General features: G+C 51.5%; 1 protein-coding gene across 4 annotated transcripts in view; it reads left to right on the plus strand.

Moving 5' to 3' along the window:
* TCEA3 (transcription elongation factor A3) overlaps positions 1 to 13,016 on the plus strand; it is a 45,771-nt gene that overhangs the window by 31,839 nt on the left and 916 nt on the right. For 2 of the 4 annotated variants that reach the window (XM_059875197.1, XM_059875199.1), the window contains 3 exons: positions 2,824 to 2,979; positions 9,431 to 9,577; positions 11,251 to 11,322. In XM_059875197.1, coding sequence (XP_059731180.1) covers positions 2,824 to 2,979; positions 9,431 to 9,577; positions 11,251 to 11,322 — 375 coding nt within the window. 4 annotated transcript variants of the gene reach the window in all.

The following is a 13,016-nucleotide window of genomic DNA, read 5'->3' on the forward strand; positions in this document are numbered from 1 at the left end:
CTGATGCAAAGAGCTGACTTGCTGAAAAAGACCCTGATGCTGGGAAAGATTGAGGGCAGGAGGAGAAGGGGATAATGGAGGATGAGATGATTGGTTGGCATCATTGACTCAGTGGACATGAGTTTGAGCAAACTCTAGGGGATAGTGAAGGATAGTGAAACCTGGCGAGCTTCATGGGGTCACCAAGAGTCAGACAAGACTTAGTGGCTGAACAATAACAACCTCTGTTAACACTTACAACAATCTCTGTGAGGCAGGGGCTGTTGTTCCCAGTTTACAGATGAGGCAACTGAGGCTCGGGAACTACTGAGTGTCAAAGCTGAACTGAAAACCTTAGTCTCTGGATTCCATGTCCTGAGTTCTTCCCCTATATGCCATGCTCCCACCATCTGAAAGCAGCCTTGTATAGACAGAGGAGATGTCTGCTGTGTGGTCTGGCCAATTGAACTGAAAGTTTTTTTGTTGCTTTTTTTGTTGTCTTGCCGGGAAAGTCCCACGGGCAGAGGAGCCTGGAAGGCTACGGTCCATGGGCTCGTGGAGTTGGACAAGACTGAGTGACCAGGAGTTACTTACTGACACTTACTTGCTGTGTTGTTTTAGCAATGCCTTGAGCTTGCTGGGCCTTGGTTCCCCAATCAGGGATAGAACCCAGGCCCCCTGCACTGGAAACATGGTGTTCTAACCACTGAACCACCAGGGAAGTCCCAAGATTTCTGTCTTGAGAGAAGAAGGGCCTCCACACTGTGCCCCACTGAGTGAATGCATAGAATTCCTTTTACTGGAGACAAATCTTTGCATATCAAAGAAGTGTGGAGGCTGGGGACAGACTCCCCAGGGAACAGGGGTGTGAGTGTCCCATTGAGGCCCTTTCCTGCCCTCCTGGGCTCTACCTAGGGGCTCAGCAGGTTAGGGAAGGTACAGGGGCCAGTCTCAGAAAACAGATTTGCCTCCCTCGATCTCTTGCCTAAGAACCACCCTAATAGCCTCCAACACATCTCCTGGGAGTTTCCCTCCACCATCATTTGGTTATTAACCAGCACTTCTTGAACTAATCTCATTCCTGTCCAAGTTCACTCTCAAAATTTCTAATTAATTCAGGAACACAGAACACGAGGCATCAGAGCTATTACGAGCTTCATCTTTGTTTTCTCCCGAACAGTTGTCCCTCCGAGAAGGTCCCTCCACCTTCAAGCCCAGTTAGAGAAGATGACCCAGTGCATGGCCTCCGCTGATGGCCTTCCGTCCTCTGAATGACCCTCTTCTGAAGGAAAGGCCATCAGAGCTGCACCAACAACCCTTCAGCTCTTTGTTCATAGGTGGTGGGAGGTCAGAGGGAGGAGGAGTTTGGGGGCCTGGACGAACATGGCAGCCTTGGGGCTCACGTGTGCTCATGTCGGGGTGGGGAGGAGGTTGCGGGGAGGGGGGGCAGGAGGTCAGTGATGCCTGGGTCTGCTCCGCCTCATCCTCCTCTGAGACCTTGATGAAAGGAGGCAGACTCAGGAAGAGGCAGACGAAAGGATCCTCAGCCCTGCTGTCCCCACTTATCAAGCACATCTCCACTTCCAAGGATCCCAAACACATAAGATTTTTAAACAAATACTGGGGCTTTCAAGTGCATGAGAGCATATTCTTCCTTCTCAGATTTTATTGTACTATACAAACAAAAACAGGAAAAATAAATACCACCACCTTCCCTCCCACCACTTGGAGCTAGCCAGCTGTGTCCATTTCTCCACATTCCCCACAGTTTCTTTCTCGTATATATAGGGGTTTTCCCAGAAAAGGCTTCATCTTCCTGATTCTTCTTGGCTTCGCGGAGGCCAAGAAAATGTGGCTGTGTTCCCTGAGCTCCTCTGGAGGAGGGAGAAGGGGGAGGGAGCAAGGAGGAGGCCCATCTGGGATGCAGCTTCTGGACAGAGAACTCCCTGTGGTCGGTGGCCAGGGGTGACTTCCTGCTGGGTGAGTGGAGAAGAGAGTGTTACCGTCAGGAGGGAGTCTGGCTTCCAGCCCTGCCTCTGCCGGGAATGTGCCCTGTGACCTTGAGCAAGGGCCTGTACCCTTTCTGAGCCTCAGCTTCCTCATCTATTAATGAGCAAAGTAACTGACCAGCAATTCCCAAAGTGCGTTCTGCAATAGGTATTCCTAGAGAAAAAGAGAGGAAGGGGAGGCTGTTCTGTGTTGTAATGTGCTCAGACACCAGATGAAACAAAAGCCAATGCATTCTTTATTGTAATACTTCCTAGAGCCTTAGACACGTGGCCCCCAATCTGATGTTTTCCTCTGACAGCTGGACTTAAAAGTGTCCAGGAGCCCTTCCAAACTAGGGGGTCATCGTCATCACTATCATCTAAGCCCCTAAAAGTTGAGCATTTGACACGCCCCAACCACCACACGAGTGCAGCGTGCAGCTTAGCTCAGGGAATCCTCATGACAACCTGTGTTTTATGGAGAGGGAAGCCGAGGCACAAAGAGGTCGTGGGCTCACCTGAGGTCACACAGGAGGCTCAAACAAACCCAGACTGCCCATTCCTGGGGTCCCTGGCCCCACAGCGCTTGTGATGACCCGATCTCACCTTGAAGGCTGTTTCCTGTCCCCGATATGTGGCTGATCCCAAATGCCCACGTGAGGACCCTGACTTGGGGAGTCAGAGGCCATGAAGGGGTCTGACCCCTGTCCAAGTTGGGGGTACTCACTCGAGCACTTGGGGTGAGGCGAGTCCAAGGAAAGAGAGAGATGGCCTTGGGGCTCCTCAGGCTTCAGGGACTGGCTCCCCATGCTCCCGGGCCCCTCTATGAGTGGCTGGCTGGCCCTTGACTGTGTCACATATCTACCAGGAGCTCAAGAGCACGGACATGAAGTACCGGAACCGCGTACGCAGCCGCATCAGCAACCTCAAGGACCCCAGGAATCCCGGCCTGAGGCGGAACGTGCTCAGTGGGGCCATCTCCGCGGGGCTTATTGCCAAGATGACAGCAGAGGTGAGGGCGGGGCCGGGGCCCCTCCAGTCTTGCCCAAGGCTGAGAGGCAGAGGCTTGCGACACAGTGATAAGCCAGGGGCTACCTTAGCTAGGGACCATCTCGGACGCCCCATCCCTCAGGGCCTCTGGGTCAGAACAGTGAACACAGCTACCAGGCATTCAGCATTGCGCTCATCGCTTCAGGCATATGGGCCAGTTTAGCTTCACACCAACGGAGGCAGAAATGTTTATCATCTCCAGTCTTACAGGTGAGGACACTGAAGTTCAGAGGATTTAACTGATTCGCCTGTGCACACAGCCAGAAAAGGGTGATGCCAGGAGCCAAGCTGTTCAGCCTCGGAGCATCTGCTCCTCCCCACTTTAGTTCGTTTGTTTGCTTGTTTTTGTTTTGGCTGCGCCAGGTCTTCATCGCAGCGCAGAGGTGGCGCTCGGGCTGTTGCTCCATGGCACGTGGGGTCTTAGCTCCCCTGCACCTGCATCCGCCACATGTTGTTCAGTGGCTCGGTTGTGTCTGACTCTGCGACCTCGTGGACTGCAGCATGCCAGGCTTCCCTGTCCTTCACTGTCTCCCAGAGCTTGCTCAAACCAATGTCCATTGAGTCGGTAACACTATCCAACCATCTCCTCTTCTCTTTCCCCCTTCTCCTCCTGCCTTCAATATTTCCCAGCGTGGGGGTCTTTTCCAATGAGTGGGCTCATCTCATCAGGTGGCCAAAGTATTGGAGCTTCAGCTTTAGGATTTCCTTTAGAATGGACTGGTTGGATCTCCTTGCAGTCCAAGGGACTCTCAAGAGGCTTCTCCAACACCACAGTTCAAAAGCATCAATTCTTTCACTCTCAGCTTTCTTTATAGTCCAGCTCTCACATCCATACATGAATACTGGAAAAACCATAGCTTTGACTAGACGGACCTTTGTCAGCAAAGTAATGTCTGTGGTTTTTAATATGCTGTCTAGGTTGGTCATAGCTTTTCTTCCAAGGAGCAAGCGTCCCCCACATAGGAAGGCAGCTTCTTAACGACTGGACCACCAGGGAAGTCCCTCCTCCCTGCTTTGTGATCTGCCTCCCTCTTCTGCCTCGTTCAATCCTACATCCCATTCCCCAGCTCTGGGCCCAAGTCTGAATCAGAGTCCCTGACTCTATGGAGCACAACAGACATGTATACAGATATATTTCATACAGAGGTGGTGGCTGCCATGATAGAGCCACTGTGGGAACTTAATAGGAAGGAAGGATTGACCCAGTGTGAAGGAGTCACTAAGGGAAGGAAAAGGGAACAAGCCTGTTTGAGGGAGTATGTGCAGTGGTTAGAAGCTTGGGAGCTGCACCAAACTGCCCTGGTTTGACTTCTGCCTCTGCCGCTGAGCTATGTGATCTTAGACCAGCCACTTTACCTCTCTATGCCTCAGTTTTCTCATCTGTAAATTGGGAATAACAGCTATCTCACGAAGGACAGAATGAGTTAACACATGTAAAGTGTTTAAAGGGGCTTCCCTGGTGGCTCAGAGGTTAAAGCGTCTGCCTGCAATGCAGGAGACCTGGGTTCGATCCCGGGGTTGGGAAGATCCCCTGGAGAAGGAAATGGCAACCCACTCCAGTATTTTTGCCTGGAGAATCCCAGGGACGGGGAGCCTTGGTGGGCTGCCGTCTACAGGGTCACACAGAGTCGGACACGACTGAAGCGACTTAGCAGTAGCAGCAGCAGCAACAACATATACCCAGGGTTACACATGCAACTTGGCTTAACAGTATCCTCTTTCCTTGTGAGGTGGCGCTGCAACTTAGATGGGAACCCAGCCTGCGTTTCCGTCTGCCTCTCACTCTGTGGCTCTGGGGTCCCTTTGCCTCTGTGCGTGTGTCATGAGAATGCTATCATCAGAGTGTCTTACAGGCGGTCGCAGAGACATTGAGAAACCGGGCCCTGGAAAACCAACAGCAAGGTGTAGACATGGGTGTGAGCCACGCCTGGCAAGTTCCCAGAAGCCTGAGGCTGGAACAGAGCTGGGTGCCTGAGTTAGGACAAAGGCTCCAGAAGTCTCAGCAAAGTAACCAGCCAACTCTGGCCCCATCCAAGGACTATTCACTAGAACAGGGCAAGAGAATCAGGTGATCAACAGGCCCAAGAAGAGGCTGACCAGGCCAAGGACAGCAACCCAGGACCACACCAGGCCTCCCCAGGGATTGCCAGTGCCAGCCACCAAAGGGCCCCCGCCAGCACCCCAGGCAACAGAGGTCCAGAGGGCCTTCTTCTTGGGGTCAGCTTCTACTCTAGGCAGGAAATTTCTATAAGAAATATAGGATCAGGGCTTCCCTGGTGGCTCAGTGGTAAAGAATCCACCTGCAATGCAGAAGTCATGGGTTTGATCCCTAATCCGGGAAGCTCCCATGCTGAGGAGCAGCTAAGCCCGTGGGCCACAACTATTGAGCCTGTGCCCTAGGGCCCAGGAACTACAACTACGGAAGCCTGTGTGCGCCCCAGAGCCCATGGTCTGCAACGAGAGAAGCCACTGCAGTGGGAAGCCCAGGCACCACAACGGGAGAGCAGCCCTCACTCACCACAACTAGAGAAAAGCCTTCGTAACAACGAAGACCTAGCACAGCCAAAATAATAATAATGAAATACAGGACCATTTTCGCTCCAATAAGAAAAATAACAGCTTGGACTACAAAGAAAGCTGAGTGCTGAGGAATTGATGCTTTTGAACTGTGATGTTGGAGAAGACTGGAGAGTCCCTTGGACTGCCAGGAGATCCAACCAGTCCATCCTAAAGGAAATCAGTCCTGAATATTCATTGGAAGGACTGATGCTGAAGCTGAAACTCCAATACTTTGGCCATCTGATGCGAAGAACTGACTCATTGGAAAAGACCCTGATGCTGGGAAAGATTGAGGGCAGGAGAAGGGGACGACAGAGGACGAGGTGGTTGGATGGCATCACCAACTTGATGGACATGAGGTTGAGTAAACTCTGGGAGTTTGTGATGGACAGGGAGGCCTGGAGTGCTGCAGTCCTTGGGGTTGCAAAGAGTCAGACACGACTGAGCGACTGAACTGAACTGAACAGGACCATTGTTGCTCCAATAAGAAAAATAACAGCTTGGGGTTGGGCTGCCTGCTATGCGGTGGCTCAGAAGACAGGGCCTCCCATCAGACAGAGCCTGGCGAAGCGGATGCGCACGTGTGACTGGCCATCCCTCTCTGCCTCCTGGGTCTCCCTAACTCCTTTTCTATGTCTCTTTCCTGGTCCACCTGATGCCCTCATGTTTCCTTCGTTCTGCTTTTCCTCTCACACCCAGGTGATTCAGAAAATGGGGTGGATTCTGAAATATCCCTTAGAACTGTTGAGTGGATACATTGACAGCTTGCAGAGAGAGGGGCTTTGTCTGCTCCCAGCGTCAAGGCCAGTGCCTGCTGTGTCTTACTACTGCTACTACTACTACTAAGTCCCTTCAGTTGTGTCCGACTCTGTGCGACCCCATAGACGGCAGCCCACCAGCCTCCGCCATCCCTGGGATTCTCCAGGCAAGAACACTGGAGTGGGTTGCCATTTCCTTCTCCAGTGCATGAAGGTGAAAAGTGAGAGTGAAGTCGCTCAGTCTTAAGTGCTCAACAAATATGTTTCAAATTCACCTTGTACGTGACGTGAAGATCCAGTGTCATCGCTTACTTCCCTCATTTTCAAACTTATTTTTCATATTACTGTACTGACTCCATGTGTCTCTGATGTGCTTCCTAAATAAGGCAGGCAAAGATAGGTAAATGGATTGGTGAGTGGATAGATTTTTTTTTTTTTTTCCTGTTCTCTCTCTCACTCTCTTTTTTAATTGAAGTTTAGTTGATTTCCTGGTCTGTTTCTTAGCTGGAACAGTCTGACCCTGGCCTGGTCTCCCACATTCCTCACCTTGAACCCACCCCAAATACCCTTCCCCAAACACGTTAGTCTTGTCCTCTGATCTCTCACATCTATTATTCTCTTCCTCTGGAATGTGCCATGCCCCTTGGGAAGTTGTGCTTATCTTTCAAGTCTGGTGAAGGTGTCAATTTCTTTAATGAGCCTCCCTGCCCCCAGGCAGTTAGCCACTAGTCAGGCTTTCCCTGCACTTTGCAGACCTTTGCTTTAGTTCCAAAGACCCTGATGCTGGGAAAGACTGAGGGCAGGAGGAGAAGGGGGTGACAGAGGATGACATGGTTGGATGGCATCACTGACTCAATGGATGAGTCTGAGCAACTCCAGAAATAGTGAAGGACAGGGAAGCCCGGTGTGCTGCAGTCCATGGGGTCGCAGAATCAGACACCACTGAGCAGCTGAACAACAACACTGTCTTGAAATCTTAGGTCAGTGCTTGGAGACAGGAGCCAAATACCTGGAGACAGGAACCAAATCATCTCTCAGTCCACAGGGCTTAGGGGCAGTGGTGCACTGTCAGTGCCTACCAGCTCCAGAGCGATGATCGTGTGTAGCTGTTCCCAACTCTGTGTTCAGTTACATCACATCAGTAGCTTGAAAGGCTGTGGTGGGATTGTTTACGCCATGGAAATTGGTGGATGCTACAAATCAGCCACCCGCCGTGGCCAAAGCCAGTTTACCAGCGTGTCAGTGCTGTGAAAGGCATTCAAGAGATTGATATCCAATACCCTTTGAAAGAACAAATATAGTATGCTCTGGAAAGTCCCCCAACATTAAAGTCAGCTGCTTTTTGCTTATATAGCCTGGGGTTGACTTGTGGGCTTTCCCAGTGGCTCAGCAGTAAAGAATCTACCTGCAGTACAGGAGCTGCAGGAACCGTGGGTTCGATCCCTGGGTCGGAAAGATCCTCTGGAGAAGGAATGGCGACCCATTCCAGTTTTCTTACCTGGGAAATCCTATGGACAGAGGAGCCTGGCAGGCTACAGTCTGCGGGGTTGAAAAGAGTCGGAAACAGCTGAGCGTGATGACTTGCTTTGTCTATACCCTGCCCGTGGTTAGGACCTAGTCCTTGCACTTGACACACTAGGAGTTAAGCTTTCATGTACACAGGATGACTTGGCTGCTACTGCGAAGTCGCTTCAGTCGTGTCCAACTCTGTGCAACCCCATAGACGGCAGCCCACTAGGGCTCCCCCATCCCTGGGATTCTCTAGGCAAGAATACTGAAGTGGGTTGCCATTTCCTTCTCCAATGATAACTTGGGGGCACTAGTAAAAATGCATATTCCTGGGCCTGCCCATAGAGTTTTGGATTCATAGGAATCTGCATTTTATCAGGAAACACAATTGGTTATAATGCAGAAATCAGCACACAAGATTTGTTTGACCTTTAGGCCAACTCTGTTCTCCACGATTTAAGGGGTCAGGCTAAATGGTAGTAATTAAAATGTTTAGCCAGTGCCAAATCCTCTCTTATTATTTTTTTTAAATTTGGTAAATGCCACGAGGTGTGTAGGATCTCAGCTCCCCGACCAAGGATTGAACCTTGTCCACAGCAGTGAAAGCACCAAGTCCTAACCGCTGGACCACCAAGGAGCTCCCCAGATTCTCTTTTAACATTAGGTTCAGGGGATTCCCTGGCAGTCCAGTGGTTAGGACGCCACACTTCCACTTCAGGGAGCATGGGTTCCATCCCTAGCAGGGAACTAAGATTCTACATGCTATGTGCTGAAGCCAAAAAAAAAAAAAAAATTAGCTTCAGCCATCTTCCTCCCCCTAAACCGAGGCTAACTAGAGCTCTCTCCAGCTTGGGTGTCCCCCTCTCTTCTGGAAGAAGGTCAAGGCAAGTGAGATGTCTAGGGAGATAGACAAAACAAAGGGGAGGGCCTGGATAATGCATAGACTGGGTGTCTACAGGGAGCTGACAGGAGATAGGAGGCTCTATTCTATAGGAACGTTATAGAAAAAGATGTTCCATGATGCAGTCACAGGTGAGCAGTCAGTGGTGTGAACCCAGGAGCCTCAGGTCCTGCTTGGGTGGGGTAGCTGCAGTAAGTTGTAGAGAGTTGAGGCCAAGGTTCCCACCAGGCACAATGGCCTGGCTGAATGGTAATCACAGCTTAGACAGGCTTTCAGTCAAGTCCAGCCCGGAAGGACACGGGAACATCACAGATCACGAGGTCAGTGGTCAAATAAGCTTAAGCAGGAAGGTTCAGGCAGGTTCCTGAGGTCCTTGGCGGGCGTTGTGAGCACCAGAGCTGAGAAAATGTACACGAGATTGTTGCCTCTGGGCGGACGCTGTTTGTCTTGTGCTGTCCCGTACTTGCCCTGCTGTACTTGGCCTGGTCAGAGCCCGGGGTTTGACCTGCCACCCAGAGGCAGAACGGGGACTCTTCCGGTAAAGCCTTGCCCCAGCCGGGACAGGGCCAGGCTTCCTTCCAGTCCAGAATGTCCCCCTTCCTCTGTTCAAGCTCCCTGAAACCCAGGTGTGGGGTAGAGCTCCTGGGGGCTCCCTAGCCCTGAAGGGCACACTCCGTTTTCTCCAGGAAATGGCCAGTGATGAGCTGAGGGAACTGAGGAATGCCATGACCCAAGAGGCCATCCGTGAGCACCAGATGGCCAAGACCGGCGGCACCACCACCGACCTCTTCCAGTGCAGCAAGTGCAAGAAGAAGAACTGCACCTACAACCAGGTATGGCGTGGGGGCAGCGACCAGAAGGAGCTGAGGGACACGCCAGCGGGGAGGAGGGGCTACAATGCTAGGCTGCGGAGAGGGCACATCTTGGTTCACCAGCATGGTACATCTGTGGCTTCTAGAAAAGATGCAGAGAGAAGCACCCAGATCTGTGTGAGGTGCGACCAGATCTGTCCTGCAGCCAGCATAAGAAGACCAGACCTACAGGGGGCACAGAACTTCTGCAGAGTCACAGATGGTTGGAAGAGAACTTGGCAATAAAAACTCTGCTTCCTCACTTCACACACGGGGAGACTGAGGTCCAGAGCGGACAGGCTTTGTCTAAAGCGGCAAAGACGGTTAGTGGCAGAAAGAATAATAAGCCCAGATCCAGACCTTTCTGCCTCCAGTCCAGCCAACTTGGTGGGAAAGCCTAAGGGACTGAGCCCTGAGTCCTGAGGGTGAAGACCACTGCCCTGGCCTGGCCTCCTGTTTCTGGGTTACACATGTTATGCCCTTGAGGCACCAATATTCTTGGATTTGGATTAGTGCTCAGTTATTCTGGCTCAGACGGTAAAGTGCCTGTCTACAATGCGGGAGACCTGGGTTCGATCCCTGGGTCAGGAAAATCCCCTGGAGAAGGAAATGGCAATCCACTCCAGTACTATTGCCTGGAAAATCCCATGGACAGAGGAGCCTGGTAGGCTACAGTCCATGGGGTCGCAAAGAGTCGGACACGACTGAGCAACTTCACTTTCTGTTATTCTAGAACTCTATTCATTCCCCCATCTGCTTGTCAAGCAAGCACCTTGCCCCTGGGGACATGTGGTTGCAGCAGGAATAGTCAGCCCTGCCTTCCAGGAGTCCCTTGGAGAATTCCCATGCAGGAATCCAAAGATGTGTGTGCAGGTTCCTGCTGTCTGCAGAGTTCTCTCTGCTGGGGTGTCACTGGTCTGCAGTGACAAGGCCGTGCTGTGCTGTGTCCTCCTGGCCCACGGCTGGGCACACTCATTAGCCGGGGACTCCCTCCCATCCCACAGACACCAGCTGACACCATTCACAGCTAAGAGTCTTCAAAGCCACAACTTGCTACATGTCATGGCCGTCCAGGGTGGACTGCAGAAAATCAGAACAGCAGTTGTTACATCCAGAAATGCCTGGGATTTGCTGGGGCAGACCTGGTTTCTGGACCTGAACGGTCTAGTTAAAGGGATAAGAAACCAGAAAACAACACTAAATATCCCCCGTGACCTTCAAATCCTCTTTCCTCTCCGGGCTTCTGTTCTTCCACCTGTAAAATGAAAAAGAAACGGAATGATCCCTAAGAGTGCTTCCAGCTCACTCAGTTCTGATCAGAGAGGTACATCCAACAGGATGTGTTCATTTTTCCTGTAGGAGATGAGTCTTGAAGCAAGAGAAGAGAGGTCAGTCAGTTCAGAAGGATCAACAAGAAGAGCGCAGAGGTCAGGCTGAGCCAGTGAGATACTGGAAGGGAGCCGACAGGCCCTCGAGGAGAGAGAAGAACATGTGCGCACACAATGGAGTCTCAGTGGTGAGGGCACTGCCAAAGTGGCGTGGGAATAACGGCGCCAGCCTCTGTGATTTGACCTACTTCTACAGTGGGAGCCGTGGCAGGTCCAAGATCGGGGTGGGCGACTTCACGAGTGGTCCCGCTCTCTTTTTTCTCTCAGGTGCAGACACGCAGCGCTGATGAGCCCATGACAACCTTTGTCTTATGCAACGAGTGTGGCAATCGCTGGAAGGTCTGTATGTCTGTATCCTTCTTCCTCCCCTGTCGTCCTCAGGCGCCGCCCCACTTAAGAAGTAGTAGGCACACAGCTCCAAACGCGGGCTGGGGGAGCAGTTTGCCAGCCTGCACAGAGCAGGTCTGCAGAGCTGGAGATAGCAGTGCATTGTTGGGAAGGCAAGGCCAGAGGACACATGTGTGTGCACGTTTTTGTTTTGGAAAGCACCCAGCTGGGGTGGGGACAGCAGCCGGCATTTTATCACAGGATGGGCAAGTCTGTCATTTGAACACAGGTGGAGATCCTGAGATCCCCGGGGTTGCGGGGAGGGCGGGGTGGGAAGGAAAAACAATAGCCCTCTGCACTTGGACCACACCTCTCTGCAAAGTGCTTCCACAGATGCTGTTTCCTTTGAGCCCGGTCACAGCCAGGAGACGACTGAGCCCTGTCAAATAGGCACTGCTCTCAAATGCACCCAGGTCGTCCTCCCCTCCTAAGGCAACTCTGGAAAAGCCTTACGTTACCCCAGGCTGTCACCCAGGCAGCCCCAGCTCCCGCAAAGGCGGCCGTTTTGTCTTCAGGCATGGGGCCAAGCAAAGGCTGCTCCTGGAGTGCTCCTTCCCACCCCGTCTTCTGAACCACCTGAGTGTGGTCACATGATTAATGTCCCCTTCCAGTGCCGTCTGATTTGCATGTGTGCTGTGTGCTGTCTGGGTCACCGGGCAGCCGGCAGGTGCTTCAAAAGTTGTAAGGTCCTTAGCGAGGACTGAGCGTGAGACTGGAGTCAGGAGCCCTGGTTTCCCATCTCCACACTGCCCTACTCACTGTGTGAGCCTGAGCATGTCACCACCTCCCTGAGCTAAAGGGTGATGCTAACGCCTTTCTCCCGGGCTGATTATGAAGACTGTTACATACATACACATGCTTTGCAACCACTACGAGAAGTGTTCATTGATAATATTACTCTCACTTTGAGATGAGGAAATTGAGCTACTGAAATGGTTAACGAGCATAAAGTCAAGCAGTTTGGAGCACGGAAAGACAGTGCTCCAAATTCCTGACCTTTCTATGACTTTACGAAGGGCCTTGACGGCCCTGGGGCCTCATAAGAACTGCCATGTTTTTTTAGGGTAAAAGTCAGATGATTATGTATTTTCTTCTTTCATTCACCTGTTGAGCACTTAGAGGTGAAGCCAGGATAATGGCATACTGGTTTCAAGCACAGGCTTGGGTATCAAGCTCAAATCCTAGCTTTATCACTCACAAAGTGACTTTGCCAAGTGCCCTGAACTCTCTAGGCCTGGATTTCCTCATCTATAAAATAAGGGTAGGAATATAGCCCGCAGAGCTATTTTGAGGATTAGAGAAGGTAATACATGTGAAAAAAAACAGGGCCTCTGACAGCTCAAATGGTATCTTTGTCAAATTAGGGAAAGGTGTTCTTCTTCCAGGTAGATGTAGCCTTGCACTTGGGTCCAGAACTTGGGAAACAGCAGGGATGGAGTTTCAGCCCCAACCTGCTCCTGTGGGGAGGCTCTCTTGTGAACAGCCTGTACAACCACATAAAAAAGTCCCGAGCATATATATGCCTGGTGCCTAGAAACCACCATTCTTATTATTCACAGTTGTTACCTGTTAGTATCATGGGAGCTCGCAAGTCATTTAACCTGTCTGAGCTACTTCTTTCCCTGTGAAAATGCAAGTATTATAAT

The sequence above is a fragment of the Bos taurus genome, chromosome 2 (assembly GCF_002263795.3).
Source record: "Bos taurus isolate L1 Dominette 01449 registration number 42190680 breed Hereford chromosome 2, ARS-UCD2.0, whole genome shotgun sequence".
In the NCBI taxonomy this organism is placed as follows: domain Eukaryota; kingdom Metazoa; phylum Chordata; class Mammalia; order Artiodactyla; family Bovidae; genus Bos; species Bos taurus.